We start from the raw sequence: 17,024 nt of genomic DNA on the forward strand, positions 1-17,024 counted from the left end.
ATTACATAGATGCTTACAGAGATGTTTACATGGACGGCTACAATATATCGATGATTACATAGTGAACGTGATATTATACTTATTGTTGTTTACATTCAGCAGGAGCTTCTTTTGGAGCAGCGTCTTGGGCTTCGTCGTCGTCGTCCTCTTCTTCTTCTTCACTATCGAATTCATCCTCTTCACCTTCGAATTCATCAGGATAACCAAATTCAACGGCATCACCAGTAAACCAATCAACGGCTCTTGGGATCAAACGATCTTTAATTTCTTCACCCAATTGATAATCCAATTCTAATCTGGCTTCCAAATCTTCATCTTCATCTTCTTCGTCTTCTTCGTCTTCTTCTTTTGCTTCTTCTTCTTGTTCTTCCTCTTTGATTTTTGGTGGTTTTGGAGGATCAAAGAAATTAAAGAACGATTCGGTTGGGGTTAATTTTTCAATGGTTCTTGTTTGTTTAGTGGTTTTATTTCTTTGTTTTCTTCTTTCGATATTAATGGTTACGTTAGATTCTTTCAGTTTCCAATTAATTTCGCATCCATCAGCATGATCGTAAACAAAATCTCCAGAATAACCTAATTCGGCTTGATAATGATAAGTTTTAGTTAAAATTTGATTAGAGAAAAATGGGTTTTTAGTATCAAATTCAAATATTAATTCAAATCCTGGAGTTTCTAAATATTCCATTCGAATATCAATTAAATGTTCTAATACTTCACTATCTCTATCAGTTATAATTTCACGTACGGTACTTAAATTTTCTAATGCTGTGAACCAAAATCCTGGAATACCTTCTTGTTCTTCTCCTCCTTCTTCCTCCTCTTCTTCTTCTTCTTCTTCAATTTCTTTATCTTCTTCAGCTAATTGTTCTCCTTCTTCAATTTCTTCTAGACTTGGTTCTTCATTACCATTAATGATTTTTCTTCTTCTTTCATAAAGTGGTTCATATTTTTTGAAAAAAGTCTTTTCTAAATTTAATAATTCTTTTTGAAAATCAGCCTCTAACTTCATTTGTTCTTGTTGAATAGCTTTTAATCCATAAACCCTTTTTTTAACTACTTTACTTAATCCATCAACGTATCCACTTTGTTGACCAACTAAATTACCTAATTTACCTTGAATCATTGATAATAACGCTGGGTTATTAGCTAATTGTTTACTAATCTTATTTTCATCATCTTTTTCTTCTCCTTCATTTCCTTCACTAATGGTACTCACGGTTGGTGGTTGACTCTTTAAATACAGATTAGTAACCGATGCCGGGGTATTCTGTGGAGTTGGGGCCTTGGAAATGTCTCCTTGCTTACTTCTAATTGGTTCAGACATGATTGATTATATCACTATTAATGAAAAGAAGTAGCTGCTTGGATTTTTCCCAAAGGCAAAATTTTTTTCGTTCTCTTCTCCTTTCCTTTTTTTCGCTGGTAGTGTTTTTGCCGGTAGTTTCCCCACGCGTACGCGTTCTGATAAATCGATATAGATAGATATAGATAGATAGATTTAAATAAATATAGATATAGGTATAGATATATAAGTATATAAGTATATAAGCAGTATATTATGTAATCATAAGTCGTTAGTTCAACAGGGGAATGGAGTCACTTGGTAATTCAATGGCAGATTCTTCAATATCATCGTATTTACCATCCAAATATAATTCAACATCATCTTTTCTAGATTCCCATTCTTTAACTTTAGATAATTTTTTACTAATTTCATTTATTTCATTATCAATACTCTTCAAATTCTCTTCGCTGGTTAAATCGTGAAATTTCCAGTCCGAAGAATCACCATTTTCGTTTTTAATTTCTAAAATAAAATCATGATACTTCATTAATAATGGACGATGACTCAAAGTAATAAAAGTAATTTTCTTTTTCTGTAATAATTCAAATAAGTAATCTTCAACATCGGTACTAACAGCATTAGTACTTTCATCTAAAATAACAAATTTTGGATTTTTAAATAAAACCCTGGCAATACTAATTCTTTGTTTTTCACCTCCACTGAAAACATCCTTCCAATCTTTACGAACATTGAAATTACCTTCACGATTTAATAGATAATCTAATTTAACTTCTCTCAAAATATGATATAAATGATCATCATTATAACCCATTTCAATCATTTCGTCATAATTATGAGGATAAATGATTTGGTCTCTTAAGTTACCATTAGTAAAATAAGTTTTTTGTGGTAAATAAAAAATATCTTCGTCGCTTGGTTTTGATAGTAATCCTGAATAAACTGGCCATAATCCTGCAATTATTCTTGCAATTGATGTTTTACCACATCCATTACTACCTAAGATCAATAAATTTTTATTTTGTTTAACTTGAAAATTTAATCCTTCAATTAATTTTTCATTTTCTGATCCTTCAATTGTTGGGATTATAACTGGAATATCTTCATATCTAATTCCTTCAACATAATTACGTTGAATGGTACCATGTATATCATTTATTCCTAATTTTGATCCATAATTAAAAGTTGGTGAATGAGCTAAATGTAAATTAGTTAATAAATTGAACACACGATCAGTGTATCCAGTTAATTCACTAACGTCTTTAATTGAATACATTAAACGAGATCCGGCATCAGCTAAAGATAACATTAATCTTTTATTAATAATGAATTGTCTCATGTTTTGACGTTCATTAACTTTAGCTGGTTTATTACTTTCTAACGAATTTGAAGAATCAACTGATGAAGTATCATCCAGATCATTATGTTTTGGCCAAATATCATCTAAAAACACTGGTAATCCAGCAAAAATATATCCCCAAGCAGACCAAGTATATTTTAAAATATAATCTTCTAATATTGAATAATTGAAAGAAACTTTGATTTCTTTTGAAATATGATTAGTTAAATTTTGGAAAGTTTCATATAATTTTGATTTTTCGATAACTGAACCTTTATAAAAACCAATTTCTTCACAATTAGTTATTAAATTTAAATGTTGGTTATAATATTGACCTTCTAAATGAGTCTTTTTAGCACTTAATTTACCAAAAGATGGAGTATTAAATTTTAATAACCAAGCAGTTAAAAAATAATTAGCAAAAATACCAACAATTGCCCCAGTACCTAAGTTATCTCTTAAATAAACTGCGAAAAAAACAATATCAATTAAAGGTTTACCCATACTACTAAATAACCCACAAATTGAATCACAAAATTTAGTAACATCATTAGTAATATATTGATCAATGTTCAAAATTTGCAGTTGAGAATCATTAAAAGAAATTTTATAATAAGCCATAACTTGATCAAGATACATATCATGAATGTATCTAATTAAATTAGTTCTGAAACTTAAAGATAATCGATTCGTTAAATATTTAATTGCAGCATTAGTATAAGAAGCAGGAAATGCAATTAATAACCAATAAATCAAATCACGAGCAAATTTACGACCATTAGCACCAATTAAATTTTTAACAATTTGACCATCTAATTTAGCAACTAATAAAGATAACCAAGTTCTTAAAATAAGGAAAAAACATTGAGATAATAAAAGTGAAGTATTTTTCGAATAAAATTTTGGAATCAATATTCTCCAAATAATAATCAATTGATTTAAAAATTTGGAATTTAATATATTCTTTTGTTGTTTTAATTTTTGATCAATCACAAAATTCTTATACAAATATTTATCAGCTGCGTATTGATCTAAATTGGGTTTGGGGATGATTATTCTACTAGTACCATTTTTACCTTTACCATTAGGTATGAAGATTTCTCTTGATCCATTTTTCAATATAGTTGATGATTGTCTAATCAAATCCGGACGTCTTTGCTTATTATTTAATCTTATTTCATTATACTTATGAATTAAACTTCTTAATATAAATATAATTCCTAATCCAAAAGTTGAAACCAACGTTCCCAAAAATAATACCACCGGTCTTGATTGATAATTAATCTTTACCTTATTATCACGATAAACAATAACAAATTCTTGTAAAATCAATAGAAGATTCCTAACATCCTCTTTCTTATATCCAGCTAGTTTAGAAAAGTTAATCATCTTGTAATCCTGATGAATACCACCGAACCTCTGGATTTACAACCCTATACAATGAATTTTCTTTATTAAATAACTAAAACTAAACAAGTTCAGTATATAAACAAGTTCTATAAACAAGTTTAGTCTATAAACAAGCTCAGTCTATAAACAAGTTTAAGTCTGTGGAGAGTGACTTTTCAATGAAGCAATTGGCTTTAGGCGGGGGAGGAATGGTGGGTCGTGTGAGTGTGCCCAAAAACTCTACCGAGGTTGATTAAGGTTGGTGTATGGGTGTAGATTATTTTAATAGTTAAATGAGTTAATAAATGATGTAGTAGTAAATGAATTAATAGTTTGATAGGTGGGCGATTAATAGATATGGTGGTAAACGATCAATAGATGAAGTGGTAAATTACTTGATAGTTTGATATACCGGTAAATGACTTAATAGTTAGATAGGTAAATGACTTAATAGTTAGATATACCAGTAAATGATTTGATAGTTTGATATACCCGTATATGATGTAGTTCATGGTGAATTTCAAAACCTCATATCGATAGTAAAAGTTCAGAAAAACGTAACAGAACAGTGAAGTACGATCTACCACTTCTTGCCGTTCAAGTTTTTGGTGATACATGCTTTGAATTGTTCAAATTCTTGCTGGCACGAATTGGGCGCTATGGTACTATACGTGCTCAACACGCATTGACCGTAGGCCATTCCTTCCTTTGAGCACTTACCGCTCACTTCCAATAACCTTCTGGCTGGTCTGACCTTGTTATTCTGGGCTGACATGATGCTTGTTTGAAAGAGCGTTGGGTTGAGTTTTCGCTGAACAGTTTTTCATTCTGATTGAGATGGGGTGTTTTTTGGTGTAGGGGTGTTTTGCGATTGGAATAGTTTACTGGTGTTACTCTAGTTTACTGATGTTCACTCTGTTCACTCTGTTCACTCTGTTCACTCTGTTCACTCTGTTCACCGGTGTTCGTACTTGCTGTTTACTTGATAGTGCTTATTGTTTACTGGTGATGCTACTGGTGTGCGTAAAGCTGCAAATACGAATAAATAAATGTAAAATTAATCTATAACTAGTCTAACTTTAATCTGGATTCAACCTTGACGGCAACTTTCAAGACCTGTTCCATGAACATTAAGGTCAAGATTGAATGAGGACCGATTCTGAATAACTGAGCCCAAAATCCTTTATATAACGCAGTAGGACCCTCTGATTTAACTGTTTTAACGAAACAATCAATAGGTCCCTTGTATAAATCACCCTTTTGATTATAAACACGGGTTAATATAACATCCCAGGGGTTCATGACAATAGCAACCCCTAAACCAGCACAACTCGAAGCAAGAAAATGCAATCCGATTGAACCTTCATTAACAACGTTATTCTTTAATAAGAAATTTTTTGCAGCATTATAAACTGGTAGTTGAGCTGCTGATCCTGCACCAGTACGTAAAATAGCTGCATCAACTCCTCTAAATAATCCTTTAACGCCTTCTGATTTATAAATTTTACCAAGCCCATCAAATGTATTTTTATAGTAAGTTTGTTGACCAACTTCTTGACCTCCACCAATTGATGCCTTAGAATACGATTGCATTCGGGTCTTAATAAGGAAAAATGGCGATGCCACCACTGCTCCTGCACTCCCGGATATAATCCCCGATAATACATTTATAAATAAATTTTGTGGTATACTTCCATCTTCTTTGAAGTTATTAGAGTCCAAATATTTGGTAAGGTAGTATCTGCTTGGTTCATATAACCCTAATCGACATCCATTAAGCCCTAATTGATACAAATATCCACATACCAACCCTTGTTGTAATCCTCTTATACCTTCATTTCTATATATATGTACAAATGCTTGAGCTGGGTTCCTATAAAGTTTAGGAGCATCGCTATTCTTGCTCAACTCTCCTTGTAATTGCATTCGAGTCTTAATCAATTCAATAGGATTGGTGAAAGTAACTGCTCCACATGCTGCTATCCCTCCAGATATAAATCCTCCCAATGTAGATATCTGCTGTGCACTATTCTTTTTAACTGGTTTCACCGCAGCTACTTCGGAAGTTTTGACCACCACGGTATCCTGGACCTTCGTACTACTCATACTAGTGATAATGGGCCTTTCAAGCGTAGATCAAGTAAAGTGAAAAACTAGGTATTGAAAAAAAAAAAAAAAAAAAAAAGATAAAAAAGGTCGAGGAAAAAAAATTCAACAATCAAAACTGCTGAAACGGCCCGGTATTTGATCACGGCCAAAAGCACTCTATAGCCTTCATTTCACTGTCTGTACTTAAAACTACATTATCACTCTACTTTATTCCAGAGGCTCCGTTCTTCTCTACTGCTCTCCAAACGCATAAGCTTTAAGCTCTCTATAGACTCAGTTGCATGTATTTGTTGATTAAGGTTGGGGCATTACGTCAAACGAAAAAAAAGAAAAGAAATCGGAAAATCAGAACGTTTTGGTGTACGGGCTTGATTGATCGTTTGATGTACGGGTTGGAAAATTTGGAAGAGAAAAAAAGTATACTGAAAGCTATGAAGGCAATATAGTTCCAATTAAAAAAGGTTTGTCATTTGCAACATCCTCTACTCCCACACCGACTAAAAATGCTTAGATACGCAAGAGCAGCATCTTCTAATGCTGCCGGTATGAGAAGCAGTGGCACTTCTCTCTTGAGAAAAAGATGTTTGGCTACTTCTGTCCATCCATCTGCATCTCAGCTTGAATCTTTGAGTAAATATCCAGTTGGTCTTAACGTTCACGGTTACGTTATTGAAAACGTTCAGCCAATTCCAGAGTTTTCTTTAGTTGCTGTCAAGTTGAAGCATGGTAAAACTGGACTGCAGCATTTACACTTGGACGCTCCTCATGATAAGAATAATGTCTTTCTGGTTGCATTTAAAACAAATCCTCCGGATTCAACTGGGGTACCTCATATTTTAGAACATACTACTTTATGTGGTTCTGCAAAATATCCAGTGAGGGACCCATTCTTTAAGATGCTTAATCGTTCATTAAGTAATTTCATGAATGCTATGACTGGTCATGATTATACTTTTTATCCATTTGCAACAACTAATCAAAAAGATTTCGAAAATTTGATGGATGTTTATTTATCTTCAGTTTTCGAACCTTTATTATCCTATGAAGATTTCATGCAAGAAGGATGGAGATTAGAACAATCTAACCTTGATGATCCAAAAAGTGATATCATTTTTAAAGGGGTTGTTTATAATGAAATGAAGGGTCAATACTCAAGTACCGCATATTATTATTGGATTAAATTTCAAGAATCAATTTATGCCTCATTGAAAAACTCTGGGGGTGATCCTTCCAAAATTACTAATTTACAATATGAAGATTTAATTGATTATCATTCTAATAATTATCATCCTTCAAATTCTAAAACTTTTACCTACGGTTCTTTACCTTTGATTAACCATTTGCAAAAATTAAATGAAACTTTGATTCCATTTGGTAATCGTCATGCCAAACCAATTGTAAGAAAACCTATTTTCCTGTCAAATAATTTACCAAAAGATAAATTTAATGTCGTTGTTAAAGGTCCTGTTGATACCATGTCAAGTAAACCTGCTAATGAGCAATATCAATCTTCAATTACTTGGGCTATTGGTAACCCTCTTGATGAATCTCAACAGTATGATATTTTTAAATGGAAAATTTTGAGTTCCTTACTTTGTGATGGTCACAATTCACCATTTTATCAAGAATTAATCGAAACTCAATATGGTGAAGATTTTTCAATCAATTCGGGTTTGGATTCGACAACTGCTCTTTTATCTTTTAGCATGGGTCTTAACAACCTTTCATTAGAGAAAGTTGAAGGGTTGGAATCTAAAATTATTCAAATATTGAATGATAAAGTATTGCCAGAGTTTTGTAAAGGCTCAGAAAGTAAATACACTGAAAGAATCGATGCACTTTTACATCAAATTGAATTAAATTTCAAGAAACACAAACCAGATTTTGGTTTGGGTCTTTTAAGCTCGGTGGTTTCTTCGTGGGTGAATGGTCTTAATCCAATTAAAACTTTACAAGTTGAAAATATTTTGAATAGATTCAAAGAAGATTATTCTCAAAATGGTTTAAATCTTTTCAAAGAAATGGTTGAGAATACTCTTTTAAATGAAAACACTCAAAGATTTAAATTCACCATGGAACCTTCCGAAAGCTTTAGTAAGGATTTGGTTAATGAAGAAGCTCAAAGATTAAATGAAAAAGTATCTCAATTGAATGAAGAAGATAAAGATATCATTTATCAAAGAAGTAAAATGTTGTTGGAAAATCAACAAAAACAAGAAGATGTTTCAGTTTTACCTACTTTAACCCTTAAAGATATTTCAAGAACTGGGGATTTCTATCCTTTGCAATTCACAAAGTTTGATAATGATTCAAAAAAGATACAAAAAAGAATTGTTGATAGCAATGGCTTAATTTATGTTACTGGTGCAAAAGACTTATCTTATTTCCCACCTAAATACTACAAATACTTACCTTTATTTAATAGTTGTTTGACCAATTTGGCTGGTACTTCAAAAACATCAATAGTTGACTTAGAAACCAAAATTCAAAGGCTCACCGGTGGTATCACTTTCAATGTTAGTGCTAAAACCGATCCTTATAATATTGGTCAAACCAAATTAAAATATTTAATTAATGGTATGTCATTAAAGGACAAATCCCAAAATATTTATGATTTATGGAGCGAAATTTTGAATGATACAAAACTTGATCCTAATGATGAAATTGTGGTTGATAAATTATATACTCTTATCAAGAATTTAGCTCAAAATCAAATTAATATTATAGCTGAAAGAGGACACTCTTATGCTAATGCACATTCGAATGCTCGACTCACTCCTACAAAGTATGTGAATGATTTATTAGGAGGCTTAGAGCAAGTTAAGTTCATTACAGAACTTAACCAGAACTTGGAGAAACGTGGTAAGGAGTTCTTAACCAGCGAACTTTTACCTATCTTGCAAGAAATTAGAAGTTTGATTGTCAATGGCTTCACTGAAAATGGCATCGGTGGTGGATTTGAATACAATTTGGTTGGTGATAAAGATGCGGTCATAGAGAATGAAACTTTGGTTCAGACTTTTGACAGCTCTTTGAAATCAAGCAATGATTACATTTCCAAGAGCAACCAAATTTCACAATTGACCTCAAGTTTTGCCTCTAACAATTTGGGTTTGGGTAGCAAAACTTTGATAAATCTCCCATTCCCAGTTGGATATGCTTCATTAGCCAAATTGGGTGCTGAATATACTAGTAAAGATGGTGCTTCATTACAGGTATTATCACAACTCTTAACTTTTAAACATTTACATTCTGTTATTAGAGAAGCCAATGGTGCTTACGGTGGTGGTTTGAATTTTGATGGTTTGGGTGGTACCATTAACTACTACTCTTACAGAGATCCAAATCCTCTCAAGTCGATTGATTCTTTTAAAGCCACTCCTCAAATTGCTGTTGATAAAATCACCAGTTCATGGGACTTGAAAGATTTGCAAGAGGCGAAATTGGCCATCTTCCAAAGTGTTGATGCACCAAGTCATATTGCAAGTCAAGGCTCGTCAAACTTTTTGGAAGGCATCACTGATGAAATGAGACAAGAAAGAAGAGAAAGGTTTTTAGATGTTAATCAACAAGATTTACAATCTGTTGCAGAGAAATATTTGGTCAGTAACCAAGATGTCGTATCCGTTATTGGTGATGCTGAAAATTTGAAGGTTGATCCATCTTGGGAAATCAAATCTTTAGCTGCAATTATAGAAGCTTAATTATCATTTAATACAACTTACTCCTATATAGATTTCCTGTAAATAATATACGTTTAAATTATTTTGATTTCTTTGTACTAGTTGCCTTTAAATTGTTTATTTTACAGAGTCTAAAGTGCTGAACAAAACTTTTCACGAATTTTCTCATTTTTTTGCAACAATTGAAAATACTTCAAATGAAGCATCAAATCAATAACTATGGCGTAAAAAAATAAAGTAAAAAGCCTGTCCACTTATCAGTTAGAAGAAAAACACTTGAGAATTAGGGAAACCTCATAGTTAAAGGAAAGCAAATGGTATTTACAATCAATAAATGTATTCTATTTAAAATTTATTTTAAGTAATTTTATACATCGTTTATATACCTTATATTTTAAGAGTATACGACCCGGTTGTATTTTGGAGCTATGGACAAATAATATTGTTTCAAGTATGATATTGAAATGTAAAATCTGAAAGGGATTTTTTTCCATCTGTTACCCAGTACGTTTCTTAATTTTTTCGACGACACAAAAAAACCGACAGAGTCAAAAACCTAAGAAGAGCTCTCTAAAACTTAATTGATATTTTTATATTCCAAATATTGTCTAAAACTGATTATTATGGCATTAATGCATTTTCTGATATATATACATTTCGATAATTACCTTGAAGTGGTAAGCTGGCTAACCATGATACACTTGAGATTGCCAATACTAATGAAATCACCGGTAACAACCTTATAATTTTTCAAAAACCATTTAATATTATTATAAAGTCAAAATGTGCTTCCCACGACAAGAAAGTGGAGGGTTGGCCGAGTGGTCTAAGGCGGCAGACTTAAGATCTGCTGGACAGTTGTCCGCGCGAGTTCGAACCTCGCATCCTTCATTATTTTTTGCTTTTTTGCAACCGCGCATTCTGTTTTAACTGCGAAATTGTCTACTTTCGCCATAGTTTTTGTTCAAGAATTAAACTCTTATATTTAGTTCTATTTATTTAATAATGAAGACACAATGACATTTAATCTCCTTAAATCCATAGCATCAAATTCAAAATTGCTAAATGAAAAGCTGTACCACGTGCAAGCGTTATCAGGTATTCAACAATATTAGGTGGTAAATAACTTTTGTTCGAAAGAGAACTTATCTTAATAAACTTAAAAGCATGCAATATTTAACTTTGTATTAAAAACCAGGAAGCATTGCGAAAACCAGTTTTTGGGAAATATTAGAAATTAAATGGCTTACAAAATCCTTTAATATAGATATTTTCTTAACAGTGTAGAAAAATCAACATAAACATAATATAATGCAATCAAGAATATGAAAAAGAGAATTCGACGTAGCTGTTGGTGGGGTTTTATGAAAAAGAATTTCAAACTCGGTTGAACAGAAAATTTAAAATAATTCTCTTGGGAACTTTTCAACAAATTAGAAGATAAGTTCTTACCTAGGTTGACCCGAGTTCTTACTCAAAGGTTCCATTTATCTAGATCGTAAGCAAAAAGAATGTTCCATGTCATAAAGAAGTATTCGTAAATTAATTACATAAACTATAAAGCCTTAATCAAGGTATTGCCTTATCATTGCTAGACACAATTTGCTATCAAGAAAAAAAGAGTTCCTTTATACTAACAAACATAGTTCTTTTATATCAACAGACATACCAGCTCCTTATTCAAATCGTAACAAGTTGGAAACAGTTAATAATTCTAGAAGATGAATTTGGTTCCCCATATAAAGACAAAGATTTCAAAATTATTTTCAACAGAATTTCATTATATCTGAACAGAAATCATTGTTATGCCTTCAATAATAATAAGACTAATTGTGATACAATGATCGGCTCTAAGTTATGCTTTCGAATTTTATAGACACGAAGGGGGGTTTTCTTGCAAAAAAATAAAAGTACGATTTCCTTGTCACTCTAAAGTAACCGAAGGCTCAAATGGTGAATTTGCAATTTGCTTTACTAAAAACTGCCGTTAAAGATGATTCCCCGTGAATTAGAACTTCAACGAGAAATCTACAAAACATTTCTTAACCGCTGGGTCTTGGAAGTCAAATTACTCATCTCTCAAGAAGTTCTTCTTTAGTACCATGTCTATACTGCTGTAACTCAATTTACCTTACACTTTTACCTTGAATAAACTATATCATTCTTGTAGCCCTTTCAGTTTACTTCACTCATTTTCCATAGCTTCACAAAATTCCGCAAGATATAAAATCAGAACAAAGATAAATAATTTTGCAGCCAACCCACTCAAAACAAGCAGATGTACTTCTTGTTTCCGGGATCAGACAGCTGTGTTTGGGGTTTATTTTGCTTTTGAAAAATGAAAAAAAGAATCGATGGCGACTAAGAAGGACTTTCTAATGTGTGCTTTTGTTTCTTTTCATCCCTGCTCCACGGATAAGTCAAGTAAAGGAAGTAAAAGCATACAGAGGCAGACAGGAGAAAGAGCCAAGAGTGCTGGACATTTCTTCAAGAGAAAATGGCTCAAAATATGCACATTTATTTGATTCAATAACTGAATAAAGAAAAAATTGAGTTTCCACCTATTTCAATTGAGTATACCAAATAATTTAAAGCCGGTAAAGTCAAAATAAACCCCCTGAAGCTGGATTTTTTTTTTTTAAAAATGGTAAAATCTCTTTGTAAAGCGTGTCATCTTTATGCAAGGACAATGCTAATCTTCTCTGTATTGTTAAAATTGACGAATGTACTATCCGAAGATGTTTTTTTTTGACGTTTTTTTTTTTTTTTTTTACATATAAGAATATTTATTTAATAACTATTTACTAATATATACCTAGAGTGGGAAAGACTATGTTTAGTCAAGAAAACCCATGTTGAATTAAGTGATGTGATAGAGATGGTTTGTGCTGACTGAGTTGAGTTCCCAGAGGAACTACTTAGTTTAATTTATAGATTGAGTGCCGAAATATAATAAGAAACCAATTTTTTTGCAGCCTTTCTGCGTAACGCAGGAAGTCTTTCTGACTCCTGCTTCTGCGATAGTCGAAAGTCCTGACCTGGCGAAAAAAATAACTTTAAAATTTGTGTCTACTGAAATATATACAGAATAAAAGCCAAATTGAATCAACATTTATAAAATGGAGGGTTGGCCGAGTGGTCTAAGGCGGCAGACTTAAGATCTGCTGGACAGTTGTCCGCGCGAGTTCGAACCTCGCATCCTTCATTATTTTTCCGTTTTTTTTTTTTCATTCAATATGAATTTTTTAGCACTCCAAATGAATCATTATGTAGCTTAATTCATCATATCTCTTCTCTGGTTACTTGGACAATGTAGCAAAATACCTACAGGTGGCTAGTTGACATTAAACGTAAATATATCATTTAGGTAAAGATACAAAATATTATATACAAGGGCGAATAGAAACGGTTAGTGGAGAGGTTAAATAAATCATGAAATGCTAGAGCAAATCCCTTAAACACGATGGGATCTGGTGTAATCCTTAGGAATAACATCCGGCACCTTTCTTCTCTTTGATTCGGTGAAAAGACAGTGTCTTTTGGCCCTTGGATCATACAAAATCAAATTCAATCTTGGAGACTGTCTATTTATACGGAAGTATTTTTCATATCCTGTTTTTGCTTGAGAAACAAGCTTAACCATAGTATGGAGAGTCTTAGCTTTGGCCATCTTGAGTCTATCTTTCCACCTGTAGTCAATCGATGATGATTAAATGAAAAGTAGTTCAACTTTCACTTTTTTTTTTCAATTTTTTTAACTTCGTTCTTCTAGTGAGTATCATAGACTTCCTAATGAGGAAATATCCGACAAAGTTGGCAAACATTGCTCTATTTGACCCAATGACGCGCAAAAAACAGGCTTTTTTCTCTTTTTTTTTTTTTTCAAAACAAAACTGAGCAAAACTTGAATACTGGACACGCTATTCATAGATCGAAAATAGAATCAATTCTGAAGAAGTATTGGGAAAAAAGTACTCCTCTAATAACCAAGGGTTTGACATACGAGGATCTTATTAAAGATATTAAAATACTTGGAAGAGTAGAAAAGTCATCAAGATGTTGTTATCATCCTCATTTATATTTGCTATTTCGTATTTGTTGGCCAGTGTATGTTGTTTGCAATTAGAAGTTTCAGCTTCCACTAAGCCAGAACCAACATGTATTCGTGATTTTGTTGCTGAAGGTCAATTGGTAGTTGTTAATTTGAAGACTGATGGACGTGTTGGAGATGGACAACAATTGAATTTGAGAGTTGTTGACTCTTTGGGTAATGAACATAGTCGTAGAAACGATATCGCTGGTGATATTAGAGTTGCATTTACCAGTCATCATAGTGCAGCTTTTGACGTTTGTTTCACTAATCAATTAGAAAGTAAATATTCTAAACACGCTGTTTCTAGACATATTGAATTAGATATTGAAAGTGGTGCTGCCGCAAGAGATTGGAATGCAGTTCAAGCAGCTGAAAAATTAAAACCAGTTGAAGTTGAATTACTTAGAATTGAAGAAATGACCTCTGAAATTGTTAATGAATTACAATATTTAAAGAGAAGAGAAGAAAGAATGAGAGATACCAATGAATCTACCAATTCAAGAGTTAAAAACTTTTCTTTAATCGTTATTTGTGCTTTAGTTGGGTTAGGTGTTTGGCAAATTCAATATTTGAGACATTACTTCAAAGTTAAGCATATAATTTAAGCTTCATTCTCCACTAATTAACCTGTATTATTAGTCATACTAAGATTACAATCAATCAAATAAAATCTTTCTAGGAAAATAAATAAAAAGTTAAAAATTATGATTATTTATATAGAAATAATGTAGTTGAATTTACTTTTGCGAAGCCATTTTTAAATCTACTAAGAGTTTGAAATTGACCCAAGGAACCTCGGAAGTATCAGTTATCAAATATCGATCCTTATCTTTTTCGTCAATCATAAAGTTGTAATCATCGTGAAAGGTAGACTTTGATGAATGCTTTTCAATGAATGCATTATATAGATCTATTCTGAAATTGTCAAGTTTTTTAATCTTGTCAATAAAATCACTGGAAAAGTCATTCAATCCAATATCCATTATTTGATAGTAAAAATATGTTGCAATAAGAAAATTAAGTTTAAGCCAAATGCATTTGAAGCTTTCCCAGGATTCATGTGTAACATCGTCTGTAACGCTTTGATAGATGTACTCTTCTAAAATGAAGAATTCAACAGATTTTGCAATTTCTTCCGAACTTTCATCCAAATTAGGAAGTATATCGTAAATTTCAACAAGCTTTGTAATTTCAGTAATTAAATAATCAATTAGACTAAAAATGAATTTTTTTTCATATTTTTTAGGGATGATTACAGAGATAGAATTGTTTCCATGGGCTTTAAAAAAAGCTTCAAAATATTTAAACTTGATCTTTAGTAATGCATTACCCAACAATTTGATAAACTGGTCAGAATATGCGGTAGGTTTATCTTCAATATCATTGGAATCGAAAAATAATGATCTGATATACAAAATAAGCAAAGCTTCATAACGGAATCCCATAGAATCCACGTTATCGTCGTACTCAATTGCAGTTCCCTTGCCTTTATTTATCAATGATGAATCTTGCTTAATCAATAATTTTTCTCTTTCGTAACACGGTTGAGGTTCATAACTACTTGGGATTTCAAGACCTGTAAATAGATATTCAACTGCCCTATCATGCCAATCATTAGGACTTATCCCTAACTGAGTAACTATCAGCAGTAGAAGAAACCTGTTATCATTATTCATACATGAAAGTAGTTGGGTTTGCCTTGTACTATTTTCGAATCGTTCGATTAAATCGTCGCCGGGGGAAGCAGAAGAATTCAACAAGTTGTTTAACTCATAAAGAAAATTAAAAGCGGTGAATTTAAAAATAAATTGTAAAACTCCTTTATAAGTCAGATATAAACTATGATAGCTAGTTCCAGCCGAATCAAATAGGTATTTTTGATATTTTGTAGACTTATCTGCACACGAAAACATCCATTGCATCAAGCTCCATAGATTATATCTTTTAGGACGGTTCAAACTAATTGCTAATAGCTCTTCATCAAATAGATTTATCTTGGCAATACTAGGATTTGAAATCCGGCTACTGATAAACAGATTATTTGAAGCTGGCATCTTCAGATCAGAAACTTCCGATATATAGTTTTCAGACATTGATTGAAATAAAACCGAAGCTTTATTGTTGCTGGAAATACTGTCTTGAAACGCTTTTTCCGTCTTCAGAGGGGTCTGATTCATACCTTTGTACTTCAAAATTTCTTCAACCATATCCGTTCCAAGAATGTCTTCTTCATCTTCCGAATTGCTTATTACTTCATCATTGAAGTCCGTCATGTTACTATACTTTAGCCGAGAGAAATCTTCTTGTGGTTCATCATCTTTATCATTAGTATCGGAGTCAGCTTTTGTCCTCTGGGACTTTGATTTAAACATGCTAGTGATATCAATTTTATTGGACTTAGAAGATACATTAGATGGCTTTTTCCTCTTCGTAGGAGACTTAAGTTGGGGGCGAGTGTTGATTGAGGGACGTCGTATTATAGTATCATTAAGGACTGTAAGGAGATTTTTATAAATTTGTAGAGTTGAACTTTTCAATTCTTCACCACGATTTATCGAGCATATCACGTCTAGATATTTTTGCAATATGTATAATGATCGATCTTTTAGAGGAGGTTTATATACGCAATTGTCATACTCATGATTGAAAGTCTGAACATATTCATGAGTTGACTGAATACCTTCAAAGAAGGAGCCTCTTTTAGTCCAATTACTTCTGGGGCATCGTGAAGCTAATGTCAATAATAAATGTAGCACAACAACCGAAGGGATTTTTAAATACGAGTCTATAATCTCTTTATTCTCACCGTACTCATAGTTTCTGGTGAAACTAGTCTCAAGATGGTATAACAACTCATCAAACGGCTTGGTGTTATTGAAATTCCGTATCTCTTCCCCTGTACCCGTTACATCAAGAAAGAATTCTAGTAATTCTGACTGAACCTTATCAAACGTTGGTTTTTCAAATAGTAGGTGAGGATTCAAGCTTGGACCATCGATTGGATCACTTTTATGCAGCTCCAGCATTATAAAGATACCTTTAACTCACTCCAATCGACTTGCCTCAGAGAATGAACAGAGAATTCTGGGTATCAAGATGTTTGCAAAA

The 17,024-nt window shown here is 32.4% G+C and overlaps 7 protein-coding genes and 2 non-coding genes across 9 annotated transcripts; 4 read left to right on the forward strand and 5 right to left on the reverse strand.

Annotated features, from left to right (window-relative positions):
- Positions 1-79: 79 nt before the first annotated feature.
- NAP1 (histone chaperone) lies at positions 80-1,324 on the reverse strand (the record flags this gene model as incomplete). The annotated part of the gene is made up of 1 exon (XM_020218357.1): positions 80-1,324. One exon carries the CDS (start codon positions 1,322-1,324, stop codon positions 80-82), a length of 1,245 nt encoding a protein of 414 aa, XP_020078097.1.
- A 250-nt stretch (positions 1,325-1,574) lies between these two features.
- PXA1 (ATP-binding cassette long-chain fatty acid transporter) lies at positions 1,575-4,031 on the reverse strand (the record flags this gene model as incomplete). Its single annotated transcript, XM_020222166.1, has 1 exon — positions 1,575-4,031. One exon carries the CDS (start codon positions 4,029-4,031, stop codon positions 1,575-1,577), a length of 2,457 nt encoding a protein of 818 aa, XP_020078098.1.
- A 1,068-nt stretch (positions 4,032-5,099) lies between these two features.
- OAC1 (Oac1p) lies at positions 5,100-6,160 on the reverse strand (the record flags this gene model as incomplete). Its single annotated transcript, XM_020218342.1, has 1 exon — positions 5,100-6,160. The coding sequence occupies exon 1, from the start codon at positions 6,135-6,137 to the stop codon at positions 5,100-5,102; it is 1,038 nt and encodes a 345-aa protein (XP_020078099.1). The 5' UTR covers positions 6,138-6,160.
- Positions 6,161-6,685: 525 nt separating this feature from the next.
- Positions 6,686-9,844, forward strand: CYM1 (Cym1p; the record flags this gene model as incomplete). The annotated part of the gene is made up of 1 exon (XM_020222167.1): positions 6,686-9,844. One exon carries the CDS (start codon positions 6,686-6,688, stop codon positions 9,842-9,844), a length of 3,159 nt encoding a protein of 1,052 aa, XP_020078100.1.
- Positions 9,845-10,630: 786 nt separating this feature from the next.
- HYPBUDRAFT_t48 lies at positions 10,631-10,714 on the forward strand. Its single transcript has one exon. It is a non-coding gene; the product is annotated as a tRNA-Leu (tRNA).
- Positions 10,715-12,944: 2,230 nt separating this feature from the next.
- Positions 12,945-13,028, forward strand: HYPBUDRAFT_t49. The gene has a single exon. It is a non-coding gene; the product is annotated as a tRNA-Leu (tRNA).
- Positions 13,029-13,161: 133 nt separating this feature from the next.
- Positions 13,162-13,509, reverse strand: HYPBUDRAFT_152247 (mitochondrial 54S ribosomal protein bL33m). The gene has a single exon (XM_020220916.1). The coding sequence runs from the start codon at positions 13,491-13,493 to the stop codon at positions 13,278-13,280; it is 216 nt and encodes a 71-aa protein (XP_020078101.1). The 5' UTR covers positions 13,494-13,509; the 3' UTR covers positions 13,162-13,277.
- A 279-nt stretch (positions 13,510-13,788) lies between these two features.
- Positions 13,789-14,540, forward strand: ERV25 (Erv25p). The gene has a single exon (XM_020220917.1). It carries the CDS (start codon positions 13,880-13,882, stop codon positions 14,519-14,521), a length of 642 nt encoding a protein of 213 aa, XP_020078102.1. The 5' UTR covers positions 13,789-13,879; the 3' UTR covers positions 14,522-14,540.
- A 113-nt stretch (positions 14,541-14,653) lies between these two features.
- Positions 14,654-16,942, reverse strand: HYPBUDRAFT_5097 (uncharacterized protein; the record flags this gene model as incomplete). Its single annotated transcript, XM_020223482.1, has 1 exon — positions 14,654-16,942. The coding sequence occupies one exon, from the start codon at positions 16,940-16,942 to the stop codon at positions 14,654-14,656; it is 2,289 nt and encodes a 762-aa protein (XP_020078103.1).
- Between the last annotated feature and the right edge of the window lie 82 nt (positions 16,943-17,024).

Source organism: Hyphopichia burtonii (genome assembly GCF_001661395.1).
Source record: "Hyphopichia burtonii NRRL Y-1933 unplaced genomic scaffold HYPBUscaffold_2, whole genome shotgun sequence".
Lineage (NCBI taxonomy): Eukaryota > Fungi > Ascomycota > Pichiomycetes > Serinales > Debaryomycetaceae > Hyphopichia > Hyphopichia burtonii.

Coding starts and splice junctions, on each gene's coding strand:
- HYPBUDRAFT_152247 (XM_020220916.1), bottom strand. CDS start 13,493: ATGGCCAAAGCTAAGACTCTCCATACTATGGTTAAGCTTGTTTCTCAA.
- ERV25 (XM_020220917.1), top strand. CDS start 13,880: ATGTTGTTATCATCCTCATTTATATTTGCTATTTCGTATTTGTTGGCC.